The 17,520-nt window shown below is 34.1% G+C and overlaps 1 protein-coding gene across 1 annotated transcript; it reads right to left on the minus strand.

The window, feature by feature from the left end:
- Positions 1 to 3,024: 3,024 nt before the first annotated feature.
- Positions 3,025 to 15,600, minus strand: LOC110096033. The gene is made up of 7 exons (XM_020821787.2): positions 15,035 to 15,600; positions 10,542 to 10,599; positions 9,565 to 9,645; positions 9,431 to 9,466; positions 5,106 to 5,345; positions 4,869 to 5,007; positions 3,025 to 3,968 (listed from the first exon to the last, which is right to left on the minus strand). The coding sequence occupies exons 1-7, from the start codon at positions 15,199 to 15,201 to the stop codon at positions 3,526 to 3,528; spliced, it is 1,164 nt and encodes a 387-aa protein (XP_020677446.2). The 5' UTR covers positions 15,202 to 15,600; the 3' UTR covers positions 3,025 to 3,525.
- Between the last annotated feature and the right edge of the window lie 1,920 nt (positions 15,601 to 17,520).

Consider the following 17,520-nt stretch of genomic DNA (forward strand, 5'->3'; position numbering starts at 1 on the left):
TATACCTACGCAACTCAGTTCTGCTTTCCTCAACTCTCTAACAAAACAATAACCTGATCTAATTCACTTATACAGACTCTCAAAAAAATATTCCGCATAAAAATGGAATTAAAAGGAATTTTCTTCCATATTTCCACCAATCAAATTCTCTTTTACTTTAAAAATTTTTTTGTAAACTGTGTATAACATCAAACTATTTTGCTAAGGGAAAAAATTTATTCGTTTTTTCTTCCTCCCATAAATAATATGGATCAACCATTCTGCGGATCCGATTGTTTTTTCCAAAGGGTTGGAAAAATTTATATTTTAATCATATATCTATAATAACATAATATCAAATTCAGAAAGAAATTTATATTCATAAAATAATTGCCCTTGAAAACTGTTTCTTCTAAGTTTCTCTTAGATTGACGCATTGCTTGTTTATCTTCCTTTTTTTTAAAATTTTTATTTTATCTTTTTCATCTACTCTTCATTTTTATTTTTAATTTCTTAAATTTTTTTTTCTTTATGCTAAGACGTAAGATTTATTTTTGGAGATTACAGAAGAGTTTTTTCATAGCATTGCAAACTTTTTTACAAAAAAAAAATTTCAGACATTGCTATCCCAGGAAGAAAAAATTATTACTACAGATCTGCTACTCTCAGAAATAAACATTTCTACAGAATTTTGGCTATTCAGAAAAAAAAAAAAATAGGCATTCTCTTCACACTGCACCAGTTGCCTACTCAGGAAACATTATTTTCAACCAAAATTTGATATCACCAAAATAAATTACAATCAGTTAATCTTCTTTTAAAATTTGGAAATTATACAAAATAATATAAAAGCGGCCTCGTCAACGCTCCCCACATTTTAAGTTCTTCATTTGAAGTAATTATCTACGGTAAGTGCACTTATAAAATTAATTATACTTCAAATAATTAATCATCGAACTTTTAAATTATTATTATTAATAGACTCTGGCGAACCAATACATGGATTTGCAATATGGATAAATAGCAAACTGCCGGTACGCATGAAATCTAGAAATAACTTCAAATAATACATGATGAAAAAAAAAAAATGTTTCCAATATATACACCAACTACTAAAATAGACTAAAACATCCTAAAAGCCAAATAAAAACACAACAAATTAGCAACAATTAGCAACAGGAGTTCTTCGTTTGCAATACATCAAGAAACATTAAATCATAATTCACTTTTTTGGGAGATCACAAATAAATGTTTTAAAAAAACCTAAATAAAAATATATTCAAGAAAAATAAAAACAAACTAAGGAAAACTGTATTTCTTTCTCCTCAGAAGCTCAAGGAAGTGAGAGCAGAGCTGAGAAAAGATGCACATTCCCTCTTCACACAGCCTCCGTTTTTTATAGGCATTCTATGTACCTCTCATTCCCAACAAAAAAAAATAACAACATTAACTCCATCGGCTCAACTCAAACGCCCTATCATTAAGCCTTATCATCCTCTCACCCATCCCAGCTGCACTGATGCACCATGCACGCAAATTGACCGCATTTTTCGGATCTGGTCGGGATAACCGCCAAAGCAGCATAATCATTCAACAGCTGGAACAGTTCAGGTTCTTAAGAATGCGCTGGAACATTTAAGCGCATTCTGCGCTTCTTCTTAAGAATGCGCTTAAATGTTCAGCGCATTGCATAATGCGCTATCAGATCAGCGCATTCTTTTCTTTGTAACGCGGGCTTAATTTCAAGCGCAATTCTACAATACGCCGTACTTTATAGGAATTGCTTCTTTTAAAATTTATTCCGAATTTACGCTCTTCCCCTTTAATAACGCACGAATTCGTGCTTCTTCCCTCAAACATTTTGCCTTTAGAATTTAGAATAACCATAGATCGATCATTTCAATTACATCAACTTAATTTGGTGTATTAAAGTAATGCTAATCATTAGTTTTTGCTCAATTGATCTTATTTAATTTTTAATTAATCAATGCTTCTTCTGCTAATTTAAAGATTAATCTCTCGTTAATAAAATAAATAAATAAGTCCTGTAGTCTTCCAGCCCCAGAATTGGATCAAACGGTCAATATTTGCTTCCGTATTAATTCCGTTATTGACTTTTGACTCCGACCACATTTATCTGAAACTGCTGCGTTGGTCTTAGCTTTTGAAGAAATTCCGAAATAATGACCGTCGTTACCTAATCGTCCTTAAGAAACAAATAATATTTCGTTCTTTAAGTGAGGAAATGAAACTGATGAAGCGTTGCATTTGAAATAATATAGAAAGATTTTTTTTGGGGGTAATTTAACAAATTATATACAGAAAATCTTCATAATTGCAATAAATATAAAATTATAATTTTTTAATAATATAAGATTAATTTTATTTTTTTATTATTTTTATTTTCTTTTTAATTTTCTTAAGTTAGTAGAGACCAGAGAATCAGGCATTACCAAAATTATTTGGGATATTAGATATGTATTTTGTTTATTTAAGCGATAGCAACTTTATTTCTTCTAACTGATATTGGTAATTAATAAGCTATTAATCTGTTCTTCGTTGGTATTTTTTACTCTATCAATTTAATTAAAGGAGCTTAACGAATTTTAAATTTTAAAAACTAATATATTTAGTTATATCTAATATATCTAAATATAGAATTAAATCTTTATATTACTTATATCTAATATATTTTACTAATTATAATTATCTAAATACATGAACAATTATATCAAAATATCTAATACATCTAACATATCTAAATATCTAAGATATTAGAAATCAAAAAAATATTTTCCAGTTTAATTATATTTTTTTGGTTTCTAATGAAGTTGGAATTTCTATATATCAGATTTGTATTTTAAAATATAATTGTTTAATATAATTATTTTTATTAATGAAATATTTAACATATAACACCATATAACATTAAGAAATAAGAACCACCTTTAAATTTAAATATTTTGTGCCATAAATATTTTAAATACAATTCGTACACAACAGAAAGAATGCCACGCATATATTACAAATCATAAACGGCTAGAATTTAGATTTAGATAATAATTTTATTTAATGGAAATTAATATACATTGGATCAGACCATTGCCTGTTATGCTTGAAACACTGCGAGTATAAATCAACTCATTTATACATGCTTCATTCATGAAGACAAATGACACAAGTTAGAAGCGCAAGGGATGCTGAACTACTCATATTTACATAAAGAGTTCCTCCTTATCTTGAGAAATTATTAGGTGCGGACGCCGAACATAGAGATACGTCTGAACTCCAATAAAATATTGACACATGAAATGAACATATGGATATTCAATTGAATTTATTTTTTACTTTATATATTTAATGTGTCCGCTGAACTTTAAAGCCAAGAGCATCAAAAGCACAGCCAAAGCGCATGTAAAGTGCAGGTAAAGCGCACAAAAAAGTGCAACCAAAGTGCACTCAACGCGTTAAATTTTAAGTGGATGTCCGGATATATCTCTACGTCCAATCTCCGCACCTAATAATTTTCCCATTATCTGAAAGGTTCTACAGCCTGGACCGTCTGATGTATTTGATTGGATTAAAAGGGCCATGTCGACAATCATGACTACTATTCAAGGATGACATTGGCTTAATGTCCCAGCCTTCAATGTTCTTAGGGACACAGACATCAAAGAGGATCTGGCTGAGGACTCCATGGGGTTTTATACTTGGGAGCTGAAACAACTCACCCTTTTGTTCATCAATGGCAGGTCTGGTATCACTGAACTCGTTTGATCTAGGCAAGAAGAAGTGATCACTGGGCTCAACGGCTACTCTCATTAAGCTTTCATTTGAACTAAGTGCTGCACCATGGAGATCGCAGACTGATTCGGGTATCTTGCTATGGGCAGCTCTATTGAGCTGCTTTGTCGAAAAGTTGAGAGATACCTTGGCAAGAAACTCATTTACAGCAGCCTTATACTCGCCTTGATGGTGCCTATAATGAGCTGCAAGAGAAACCAATACAGGATGTAACTTTCACTGCTCTAACATAAGATTAATGCTTCATAGACAAAGGCCTCTTAAATTAAACCCACACAACCGGTGGTTGATTAGGATTGAACTAAAAGTCCTGGTAGTTTGGGACGATTTTTTGCTACTTCTTAAAGCTACTTTTTAGTTCAAAAATTAAAATTTTAATACTAGAAAACTGCTTTAAGAAGCAGTAAGAAAGCCTTCCCAAACAAAGCCTAAGAATGGGTTAACCAAAATGCTTTGCATCCTTGATTGACAAATGATCTTGGTTGGACACGGTTTAAACGGATATAAGCCTATGAGAGCACAGGTTTGAGGAGCAACACTCTTAGCAGAGATTAATAAATGAATGTGACGTCCGCTCCCTAAGTAATTCCTATGAAAAATGGTAGCTGGGCGATATTACTAATTGATTGCAGCTTGTACGTAAGATCTTTTTTTTTTTTTTTAAATTCTACGTAAGATCTATTATGCATAAAAGATGGAGTTTCATACAGTTCAATGTTAAGGGAATCTATTCTCAAAAAAGTGGAGAATAATGCATGAGCCGCAAGTTTTCTTTTTCTGTGTTGTAAGCCTGTGTATATAAGGGATGTAGTTGTGTGCCATTCAACCAAAGGTTAGAAGATTTATCATTCTGTGCGGAGTCTGGAGGGCGTCCGGAGACCAATAAAAATGCGTCACGTCACCTCAAAAATGTACCGAGCTCGGTACCGAGTTCAGTACCCGCCCTCGGTACCACTCGGTACCGAACGCTTAACCGGATGGGAGAACCGTCTGGTGTCCGCACAGAATAAAAGCTTAGACACACTATCCAAGCTTGGTAAACCTTCCTTCAGGAAAATACAATAACGAGTTGCTCAAAAACTTACCTACATGAGAAGAACTGCCCCACTTGATAAAGCTGACATCTGCACCTAGTTCTTGTAAACGTTGAGCAAAACTACACACAGTTTGGCAGGGAGCCAATTTATCATCTTCAGAACAAAGTATGAGGAAAGGACCCATGCTCTGCATTCATAGTAATTCCAAAAAATTGAACAAAATGATGAATCTTTTATATTTGATAAAGGCTGAGTTAACAAAACCGAAAAGAAAAATAGCCTTACAGCTGAGGAATACAAAGCCTGCCAATATTCAGCACGCTGTGCTTCAAAACTGTTGAGAAAGAGACCATCCAAACCAGATGCAAAAGCTTTTGCCATCCATGAAACCATTCTTGGAGGATAGTTCATTTTAAGAAATGATGGATGAAGCACAAACTGAACGTTCAGATCATCATTGAAATTGACAGGACTTGAGTCATAAATTTGCCCGGAGATGCACTCTCTCAGCAACATATAATCATCCTGCAAGTTCATCACCATCATCCTCAAGAATCTTCACTTTTTTTTTCCTACTTAGTATTGCGTCAAATGTAAATAGTTTTGCACACTCAAGCCATTAGCTTTGATCTCCCTTTTTCCTTCATATTCCTTTTATCCGTAATTTTTTCTACCAAAAATATTAGTGTGTTTTCTACTCTTCATGCAATATGCCCAATCATATCAACTTTTCACTAATAAATGCTACTATCATATTATAATTATTTTTTTATCAATCCTTTCTAAATTTGTTTCTTATCAATCTTAATCTAGTTTATGTCACACTCAACTAGGCCATGAATAACTTCTTCACCACCCAAAAAAGAAGCCATCAGCATGGCCATAGCAATTACAATTTTAAAAATGCAACATTAAATATTAATGATACTGCCCCATAGTACTCTAAAGGCATTTCATTATTTTTTTAGAAATCATGATTGATACATATTATTATCACATCAACTGATATTGCATATCCTATATTTAATATCTTTTTTAATTGTGAGCCCTTTATGTATAAGCATTTTTAGCTAATGCCTGATTGATTAAAACTACCATTAAAAAAAAATGTATACTAAGTCACCCCGCTTTAAATAAACTTCATATGCATCTCCACAATCAATACCAATAAAAATGGATGTAATGTTATTTTATCCGCAATATAATCCTAATGTGATGGGGGCATAAAAAAATTCTATCATTCCACAAATATGATAGGAAACAGTTGTAGAACTCAAGTGAAACTTGTCAATAATGGAATTTCAGTGATATCTCTCCACAAATCTCCAAATAAATCCAGAAAAACAGCAATAATAACGTAGTAATTGACTAAATTTGAAGGAAAAATAGCAAGATACAATTGATCCTCAATTCAAGGAGACATTATTCTATACAGCACCAGACGGTCCGGAAACAAACAAAAACGCGCCACGTCACCCGGTACACAGTGGTACCAGACGCCGTCCGATATCCGCACAGAATATTTTTTCCAATTCAAGAGGAGGATCAATCTCTACCAACTCTCTAGACGCTGCTAAAGCCCAAGAACGCCAAAGCATCACATAATTCAACTACAAGATAACCCAAACCTTAATTCCCTCCTACTTAAACCAAACACAATAATAGCTCCAAAGACTAAAGAGCCCTCCCCAAATTCAACTCTCTCTCTCTCAAGTAGACCCCACTCCAAGGGAGGTGGGAAAAGGCATGGGCGGAACAACATGCGGAAGCCTGCTGTAGACCAAGGGTTGGCCCAACTGTTGGGCCGGCTGGACCGTCCCTCTTGAACTGGTCTATGATACTAGTTCATGCTCCATTAGACATATCTTTAAGAACTTCAATATATCTTTGATAACTTTTTTCTTCTCTTAATGTGAACCAAATCAATTATCATAGGACTTAAGGTCAATTAAAAATATATGAAGATGATTTCCATATCCATCAATATGTTTTCATTAATTTCCTTTATATAAAATACTATCCAAAGTGGATCTTTTTAACAAAACATAAATTATTTTTTTGTTGCCAATGTAATTTTTTAAGCTTTATATTCTAATTCTTTCCCATAACTTCAAACATACAATCAAATACCTTGCTTTGAATATTCTTTAGAAGCATCTTCATAACCAATATAATAAAATATATAATCCATGTTAATCCTCTCTGTAATTCATTTGTGATTAAGAACTCTATCACCCCATAACAATTTTCAATACTAGTCAATTCTACAATAGACATATCTTTAAGAATCTCAAAATATCTTTGGCACGCAACCTTTTTTTAATTGCTCGATCAAGTTTCACAAACAATAAAGTCAAAGAATATTATACAAACCAGCCTAAAGTGAGACACAAACCACACAAAATCGACAACTAAATGATCCGAATTTGAAAAAAGAAACTACACAAGCATCCACTCTGATTAAACCATTCAAGGTAGCAAGGATATCATGATCATAAAACTTTTGGCTTAGTCACATCAGCAGCCCCATTAGAAAGTCAATTAGCATGCCTTTTAACTTTAACTTCCACCTAATAAACTCTCATAGTACTCAAGATCAATAAAAATCAAATTAAGATCTGTTGTTCTCTTTTTTTTCCATTAAATGCTTTAATATCAGAATATCTCCATAATGCATCTTCCTGGAATAAGAAAACAATCCATTCTTTGCCATCAACATAATTTTCGAAGACTTATGTTTGATTACTCCCTCACATAATTTCATTATAGAACTAATCACTTTGATTCCTCAATAATTACCGCAATCTTGAACATTTCATTTTTTTCCAAATAAGGTATTAAAATAATTTTTTTTCAATTATTTGGCATTCTTTTAGTTTTCAACATTTCTTTGGAACAACCTATGAAAGTAATACCACTCAGAACTCTTCAAATCTCACTAAAAATCTCACCTGAACTCAAAGCTTTACCTTTATGCATCTTTATAAATCACTTCACTTCACTTCAGGGATCATATTTAATGTACCTCATTATTAGGTTAAATATGCTTTCCAAAAAAAGTTTAACTTAAAAAATAATATTTATATATTTCCTTGATGTTTTCATCTTTAACTAGGATGATATTATCAATGATTTTATTGATGCCAAATGGATAAAAGTGTCTAAATCTCTTATAGCTTGCCTAAACTATTCTCTCTCTTTTTTTCTCCCCTTTATTAGTGCCACAATAAAAGTTATAACTTTTATTTTGATGACAACGTTTTGTAAGACTTGTACCTAAAATCATTATAAAAGTGGGTCGTGTTATTCCTTAGAAGCACAATTAGTTTCATAATGGCATCGTACACCTCCTCATTTCGCCACTAAATCTCTTTTATATAGAATCAATATATAGATAATCGTTAAACTTGTACGATAATATTCTTAATGGAGCAAGCAATTTTATCCCATATTAGGTTCCAACTCAACAAAGAAATTATAACTTGGCTCATTTAGCACCATAATTTGAAAAATTGCCAACTTCTCACATTTTTAGTTTCACCACATCATTCTAGGAGATCGGTCCTTTTGATTATTTTATCTATACTCTTATGATATATATCTAATAACTACTTTTTGTTATAATAAAAAAATTTCTTGAATCATCTTACAATTACTGCAAAATAAATTTTCTTTCTTTTTAAGTAAAAAAGAGCCTACTTGTGATATGGTGGCTCCACTTTTGAATGCAAGCATGCTCCTCTCATTCAAGTATGTGTCCATTATATCATAAGATCATATGCTACAGGAAAATCAAGTATAGCTTCTCTCATCACATTTATATGTCCTATTAATTCCCATCATGAATTCTCTCATTGTCAATCCTACTAGAAACTATATTTCCATCCATGCAAACTAGCAATATATATTGTAATAGTTCATTTGCCTCTTCCAAAAATTTCTTTTCAAACTATTCTATAATCAAATTAGAGGAGAAATAAGCATCAACAAAATTTAAATGTACTACCAATAATTTAATAGTGATCACCCTAGCACTAACTTTACTAACCTCAAAATTTTCATCATTCAACTCTCTATACATTTTATTATTAATATTTTCTACATATAAATATATAATAGCGTACAATTCTCCAATGTCCTTGAATTTTTCAACTTACCATTTGAATTATTACAAACAAGCAATATTTATTTTTCTACTAATCAGTATGTCCGCTATTCTTATATCTTCTCAATGAAAATCTCCAAATTTTATGCAGCAAAACTATGCATGAATAGTCTTCAAATATGAAAGAAAATTTCATTTCTACTTAAGCGTACAAAAACTCTTAATAGGCAGAATCAACCATTTGCAATTAACAAATAAAAAAAGATTCAGGGATGCAATGATCTAGCTACAATTATAATTAATAGAAAGTCAAAATGCGTGAATAAGTCAATGGGCATTAGTGTTTAACTTCACTGTAAAGTATCAATAAAAAAAAAAGATTTATGAAACCAGAAAGTGTAATGAAAATTAATTCTGAAGTTAACTAACATTATTTTGATTGTAAGTACGGAAGAGTTCTAAATAATGCCAAAAATAAACAGCAACCAAAGAACATTAGGCATACCTGAGTATGTGGTCCCAAACTTTTTCCTCCGACAAACTACAGAAAAGGGTAAGAAGTTTACTAATATGTGCAAGCAGCAACTTATCCTTGAATGCAATATAAAGAGGAAATAATAGGCATCAGTAAAGTTGTACCTGGAGAACCTTGAAAAAATAGCCTTTTGATCCAGCAGAAAAAGCAGCAAGTACAATAGGCAATGATCTAATTTTTAATTCCTGCCATTCACAGAAATACAGACAAAAACTTCATTAGACTTCACAAGGGCCAATCCTAGCAGCCCGGACAATGCTAAACCTATAAAATGACATCAAAATTTATCTACCAACTGCCAATGAAGTCATTAATGATACACTTATCATCCACCAATAATATTAAAGTATGCAATGATCAACATATGCAGGATACAAAACACACCCTACACAAGTCCAACAAGAGTTGGACATGCCGTCAGCATTTCCGAATAAAAATAATAAATAAACACTCATATAGAACACATTTTCATGGGTTAAATGAAATAACGAAGATGGGAATAACAAAACTGCAGATGAATCGAAGACTAATGAGAGACCCTTTTAAATTTGAAAGAGGCAAGTGTTATATATACATATATGCATACATACATACATATATGTATATACATATATATGTAAGTATGCAATGTGTCCAATACTTGACAGTAACCTATATTTTCAACAATAGTCGTGTATCATGTCTATACCCTATTGTGTCTATTTCCCATGTCCACACCGTTGTGTCATAGAGTCCTACTCTTGAACACCAATAAATCACAAAATTAAAATGCCTATTAGAAGCAAATTTTGAATTTTTTATTTTCTCATCATCACCAACATCTCAAAGAAAAACCACTGTACTTTTGAGCAATTATAAAACATACATCATAAATTAATTTAGTCCAAGCAATAAAAGTGAAAATAGTAATGTAACAAATGGGTTTCAGAGTAATGGACACCAATAGTAGGAAACAGGAATCATGAGAGTTCATTACATTTATTACATGAATTTATTAGTTAACTAACTTCGTTGTGATTTTAGTGGAACGAACATACTTATTAATGAATTTGATGGAGCTTTCTGCCTAAATTATACGAACCTTAATCAGCTCATCAAGAACACCACAGGCTAGTTCTGTCGCCTTCTCAGGGAAAAACCTACATGATAAGGAAGTTTTCAGCAGGAAATTGTGAAGAAGTATCTGATACAATTAAAAGGTGACGGAATGATACATATGCAAATTTGTGTTCAAGGAGTGAAATGTCATATTTTCCAAGAAAAACGTTCTATCAATCACAATTATATGATCTTATTAATTAAGCTGTAAGCAGCTAACTCATTCCTTAAGGAGACAGATTGTAATCATTGCAGATTCTAAGAATTTTGCAAGGCTCTTAGGAATAAAAAGATTTTTCTTCTCATAATTAAAAATAAAATTTATGAATAAATAATATAGAAAGATAAACGTTCTAAGAAAGTAAATTGAATACCGTCCGGGGTCGCATGCATATTAAAGTATTTCTTCTATCATTGTTTTAGACACTTCCCCGCCCAATGGTAAAGTTCAGATAATCCGACCTATAAGGATGAGGTGTTAAACTTGGGGAAGTTTAGCCTTCTAAAAAATTAATTTCTAAGCCTTTTTAAAATTTCAAGCATTTATGATTTTAGTATTTCAACTATCATGCAATGCATTAGAAACAAAGTAAAATTAAAATTTTAATTGCATTAATTTTAGATGCACAACATCCTTCATAAGTCCAGGGCCACTCAGGATATTCTTTAGATGTTGACCATAAATTTCAAAAACTTAAACAACAGCTTACACGTCTTTCAAAAGACTGGACATCATGATTTTGATGCTATTAGGTGATTTAGCTAGCTTTTTTGATGTGAAACCATGCAAAGGAACAAGAATTGTTTGGGAATTTTAATATAAGATTATTAAAACTTTGCTAGTTATAGATTTAGTGCTTACCCAAGTTCGGCTTTCGGAATTATCACTTAGAGACTATGCAAAGCATGTAGTTACAACTAGATTAACGGGATGCTATCAAGTTAACATCTTAAAAATAGAGAGAGTAATGTTATGGCAAAAGCAATAATCCACGGCTAACAAATAGAACTCTTCACCTTTGGTCCCTCACTCACGCTCTTGACGGTGGGGCTTTAACGGAGGAAGATTGAGAGCAAACCGAGCGATGCCTCTAAGAGACAAATGGTGCCCAAAGTCTAGTCTGTTAGGGAAGTAGCCGGCGACGAGGAATCCACGGGATGACTAGTGAGCATCCAACATCTGGGAAGAATGTGCTCCTCGATGGAAGATACTAATGTAAACAGGATGGGATGTAAGTAATCCTCCACGGAAGAATCCACGTCTAGGTTCACATCAAAGAAAGGAGATTCAAGGATGTTGGTTCGTCTTTGATCATCAAATAAGGAACCATGGTCGACTTCCGGATCGGCCATGCATAGTGGTGGCGACGGTTGGGGAAGAGCACACTGGAGATTGGTGAGGAGAAAGGGAGGGGATGATGGGAGATGACTTGGGAGGTGAGGGGGCAGCTAGGGTTAGGGTTTCTTTTGGTTGAATCAAGTAGCTTGGGGGAAAAGAGATGAGAGGGAAAATCAGAAGTTTAATTTCAGATTTTCTTTAAAGGGGGAGGCTAATTTGAAATTCAAATCAACCCAATTAAGGGAGTAATGGGGCCGACAGTTACTTGAGGGATTTAGGGGGGAATTAAATGTTGCTTAGGTGGCAAAGTGGAGAGAGGGAGAGAGGAAAGAGGGGCCGGCCCTATGGGGGTTTATTTTGTGTCAATGTATGTGGATTCATGGAGCTGATTTAGGAATTGATTTAAATCTGAAATTAAATTAAGATAGAGGCTTCCTAAATAGGATTTATTAGGGAGGAAAATATTTGAAATTCAAATATCAAATTGAATTTAAATGAATGCACCTTCTTAATTGAGGGAGGTTATTTTAGAAAAGTATTTAAGTTAGATTCGAATTTTGAAATTCAAAATTCAAAGCTCACTGGAGAAGGGGCCGGCGGCTAGTGGAAGCTAGGGGAAGCCGGCAGGGAGGGGATTTGAGGGAGAATGGCAGCGGACGGGTGGGGGGAGGCCGGCGGCTTAGGGAGTTGGCGAGGGTGGCGGGTTAGGGAGGAAAAGGGAAGGGATTTGGGAAGCTTAGGCTAGGCGGCCGGTGGTGGTGCCCAAAGAAGAAGAAAAGGGGGAATATTAGGTACTAACCGCGAGTCCCCGGAATCCACCGGTGGCTGACGGGTGATGCAAGCCCTCTCCATTTTCCTCTCATTAACTCACAAATAGATCAAAGAAAAAAAAAAAAAAAAACTGGAATTTCATTCATAATCATCATCACCCCAAATACTATAGAAATGACCTATATATAGGTCTCATCAAAAAGAAAAGAAACAAAGACTAAAATGCCCTCGGGACTACAACATCAAATGACCACCCATAATGGTAAAACAGTAAAAACTGAAAATAAAATAAATTACTACATAAATTACTCAAAAAATATAAGCTCCCGATCGTAGCCGTCGATCTTCTGTGTCTCCAATGGTACACATGTCGAAATCTCTGACGATGTCCACATCATTTTTGTTTCAGGTAAGATGTAAACCCAACTTGCACTTCATTAGATAGGTTCGAGTCTCTACTTTATAGTACCCAATTTAGATCTAGGTTCTGAGATATATTTCAAATCTTAAGTCCTCATCTTCTAAGAATATAATCTCAATTTTTTAATAAAATGTCAATTCAAACATAAAAATTCTCTCTCTAAAATATTAAAACACAGCAAAGGATAGACTCGAGTGCTTCTTGGTGGTCCCATAATCTTAAAGTACTCCATACTTTTCATCATTTTGGCTTCCATAAAGAATTATTCAACATTAAACATGTCTCCTTGAAAATTTCAAAATCCCTCATCATTGTCTTAATCTTTAAAATCCAAGAAAATACTTGTCACTACTTTAATCAAGAGTATTCTTGGGGGATTCACTTCTCCCGGGATGTAATTAATCATAAGGTCTTGCCCTTGTTGTGAATGGAGAACCTGCAACTCCATATTAAAATAAACTCTATCTTATTTTCACAAGATAGGAAAAAATCTCTGGGAAAGTAGATAATTTTTAAAACCCGTTTTTATATTTGAATACCTTTGCAAAACATCATTTTCATCTTTTTAAGGAGATATGATATGATCATCATTGTATTTAATAACAAAAATGGAAACCTTTCAAACCTCACTTTTGTCTTCCAAAACTATTTTAGAATAACATTTATGTCTTTCGAGGCAGTATGCTATTTTTCTATCTGTATTTGATTACGAAAGTGAAAGATTTTTAAAACCCTATTTTTGTATATGAATTCATAGTAGAATATTGTTTATATCCTTCGAGATAGTACGCTATTCTCAATGTCGTATTTGATCACAAAAATAGGAACACCCAAAATCTATGTGGGCTCTTCAAAATTTTATTTTCCCACAAGGAAATAAAGTTGAGTGGTACATGTCAACCAAATATGACAATATGTCACTAAGGAAAGGCAGCAAGGCAAGCCAAGGGACAAGATGTCACTAGCGGAAGGTTTTGGTTTTAGATCAACCCATAAGGGGACAAGACTAGCCATTGAGCAAACTTGTCTTAGGCTTGACTTTAGACAAGGGCTGGGAATAGCACCTAATTCATTAAGGGAGCTAGGTTCACCTATGGAGTTGAGGTAATGGATATGTCTCCTTGAGAAACCGAGGTCTTTGTTAGAGTAATCCAAGGGCTAGGGTGATATGGCCATGGCTGGGACTCTATGATTTGGGTGGCTAGAGATAGAGCTTGAGCAAAGAGACCTCTGAGGGTCAACAAAGAAGAGATGAACAGCCCTAAATGTTGCCTTCTTTAACATAACTCCTACATTGTATAAATTTTTATGATTAAATATATAAAGAAACTAACAAATGCCTGTCAAAAATACATGGCGAGGCCCATTGTCACCACATTAAGCCTCTCATCAGTTTACTTTTTTTACAATCTGAACACATTGCACAATTAAAGCGTTAAACGATAGAACAAGTTTCTATGTGTTAAGGTTTTCATTCCATTTCAAAAAAGAACAGAAATTCTAAATCTTGATTCCCAATCCTCTTGGCAGGATTTCACACAAAGCACTAACTTCCTTAATAAGACTTCTGCTTCTCCTGAGATGCTACACAAGCATTCTCTGCCTCAAATGTTAATATATCTCTAGTCAAGACCACATGAAATGAAAAAAGATAGAAGATAAGCAGTTGGTCTCTTGCAGTCCTGTTACCTCTTTGCCAAATAAAAAAGCTTTGAATCCTTCGATTCCTAACAGAATAATTACGATGGCTTTCTATGTCAGAATCATCCATGTTCGCTAGAGGAAATCACTTACATGACTCCAAATGAAGCTAAACATTTCAAAGAAGATTTTTTTTTTTTTTTTTGCTTCCGATATTTCAAAAAGTTATTTGATTATTCTTCGCCAAGGAAAATAATTTCATCAAAACAGATAGAAGAAAATTACGCAAACTAACTTTACTTACTGAGTCAGGAAATCGACATGGCATATGAGGCAGTCCCATCCGAGAGACCAGTAGAGATCCACATATGGCCTCAGATGCCTCTCCTGGCTCGAGAGCCAAGCAAAGAGCACCACGATCCCCTCTGCTTTCTTCCCTCCTTTCTTCCGCCAGTAGAATTTTCCCCACATTCTCGCCGATCCAACCCAAGATGAAGCACAAGAGCAACACCAAGCTAGGGCTTATCTCCACCGATGAAACAACTCGAACCTACCAACCATCATCTCGGTGACAAATTACCAATATAAATTTTTCAAGATGCCCAAAATATCGGATTAACAAACCCTAGTAAGTTGACGAAAATCCAGAATAGAGCCTAGATTTTCACACACACCATCTTCTTCTACAATCAACCAACAATAACAACAATATATAATATAAATTAAAATTGGGAAAAACAACTGAAAGAGATATAGAGAGAGAAATTTCGTCCGTTCCTAGCTAGCTTCCTCGAGGCTTTCTCTCATCAGGCTTCGTTACTGGAAGTGAGAAGCGTGCGGTTGGTATTAAGTATTAACGGCGTTACTGCACTTCATGTTTTCCGCATGAAGCATCTGCGCAGAACTAGGCCAAATTAAAAAAAGAGCCCATTGCCAATTGAATTTAGGTATGGGTCCGGATGAGGAGAAATTACTTTGTTGAATTTAGGTATGGGTTCTAATCAAGAGAAATTATTATGTGCGATCGTTGAACTCAGCTTTATATTTAGAGATTAAATAGAATGAGTCATATTAGTAATATCGAGCACGGTACCCAGCTGCGGTATCGAGTGGTACCGATGTGGCTTATTCTGATTAGTTTTCGTACGACGTTCAGCGTCCGCGTAGAATAATTTCTCCCGAATCAGACGTTAATTTGAGAAAAGCGTCATATTGGAAAATAAAATCATGATGTACTAAAATCATGTGAGACTTGCGGTTTTGTAAGAAATTAAAAAATATTTTTATTTCTATATAAATAAACAATTTTTTTTTTATTTCTTATGAAACTGTAAATTAGTTTGTTTATTGATTTGTCACAAAAAATTGTCCTGAAAGAGCATAAATCTTGAAGAGCACCCAAATTAAAAACTTATAAACTAAATTTCAGCATCATCCAAACTCTGATTTCAGCAAGTTTATAATCAAATTGAACAGCTCATGAAGACGAATTCAATGACACCAAATTAAGTTCAATCCGAGCCCAAATCTAAGGACCAAAAATACTCTTGTAAGCTTCAAAGCATTAATTGGATGACCAAACAATATTCAAATATGGCATGCTTATAGTCGAATTAAACGGTTTGACGAGACGAATCCAATGAGTCTAAGATCACTCAATTCTAACATCTCTAAGGTACTTAAAAGCTTGATAAATGCTCCATGAATAAGGGAGCTAATATCAGTCATCTAATGGAACACTTCCAACCTACCATTGATCTTCTTCATATTTACTAGTCATGTCACTCCCAAAAAACTATTAGTAGCCCATTATTTTTCACATTTAGGGGGAGAGTGGAAGGAATGAAGAAGACGAGAACTCTGAGACTTAAATAATCATGGAGCTCCATCCCAGTACCACCACTGACAAATATGTGCCAACAAGCCGCCATTGTTGAATCTCCTCCATACCATCACCGTCGGACCTCCATCTGGCAGTTATTGGAGAGCCTTCCTCTAAGCACTGTCGTCAGACTATGGTCCTTCGGGTCTCTCCAACGACCACTGTCGCCCAACTACGGTCCTTCCAACCACTGTCGCTCGCCTGCTGTCATTCTAACCTCCATAAAAAGTCAAATACAGTCCCTCTGATCACCCTCACCCAACTATGACTTTTAATCTTTGCAACTTGTCGACTACGATCCTTCTAAATGTCATAATCCAACTAAGACCCTGCCAACTGTATAAGCAAGACAATATTTTCTTAAGAACAACTATTATTTCATTCTTCAACTATATAATGTGCTACATTGAGCCAGCGCCCTCCTCCTGAGAATGACATTATTTGTAATCAACAACCAACACTAGTGTAGTCATTTTGACTGAGTAAGATCCCGTGATTTTTTTACCTTTTTAAGCATTTTCACAAAAAAAAAAAACTTTGATGTCTCTTATGAATGTTGCACCATTCTCTCTTATCTCTATGTGTTGAATTTTTGGAGATCAATGGCAAGTTGAGAGTGGTTTGAATGGACGACCAATGTTAATCCCTTTGATTGTGGACTGTTTAATGGATATTTGAATATCTTAATTATATCATAATTCAACGATATTTGGCTCATTAGATTTTTCTTATCGAGCTGCTCGATTTGACTATAAGCATGTAATGTTTGGAAATCGTTTGGTCGTCCAATTTATGATTTAGATCATCCAAATGTGCTTTGGGTCATCGATTTGGACCCATTTGGGCTTGGATTGAGTCGAATTTGGTGTCATCGGGTTTTTTTTTTTTTTTTTTTTTGAGACATCCAG

Source organism: Dendrobium catenatum, unplaced genomic scaffold (genome assembly GCF_001605985.2).
Source record: "Dendrobium catenatum unplaced genomic scaffold, ASM160598v2 fragScaff_scaffold_1456, whole genome shotgun sequence".
NCBI lineage: Eukaryota > Viridiplantae > Streptophyta > Magnoliopsida > Asparagales > Orchidaceae > Dendrobium > Dendrobium catenatum.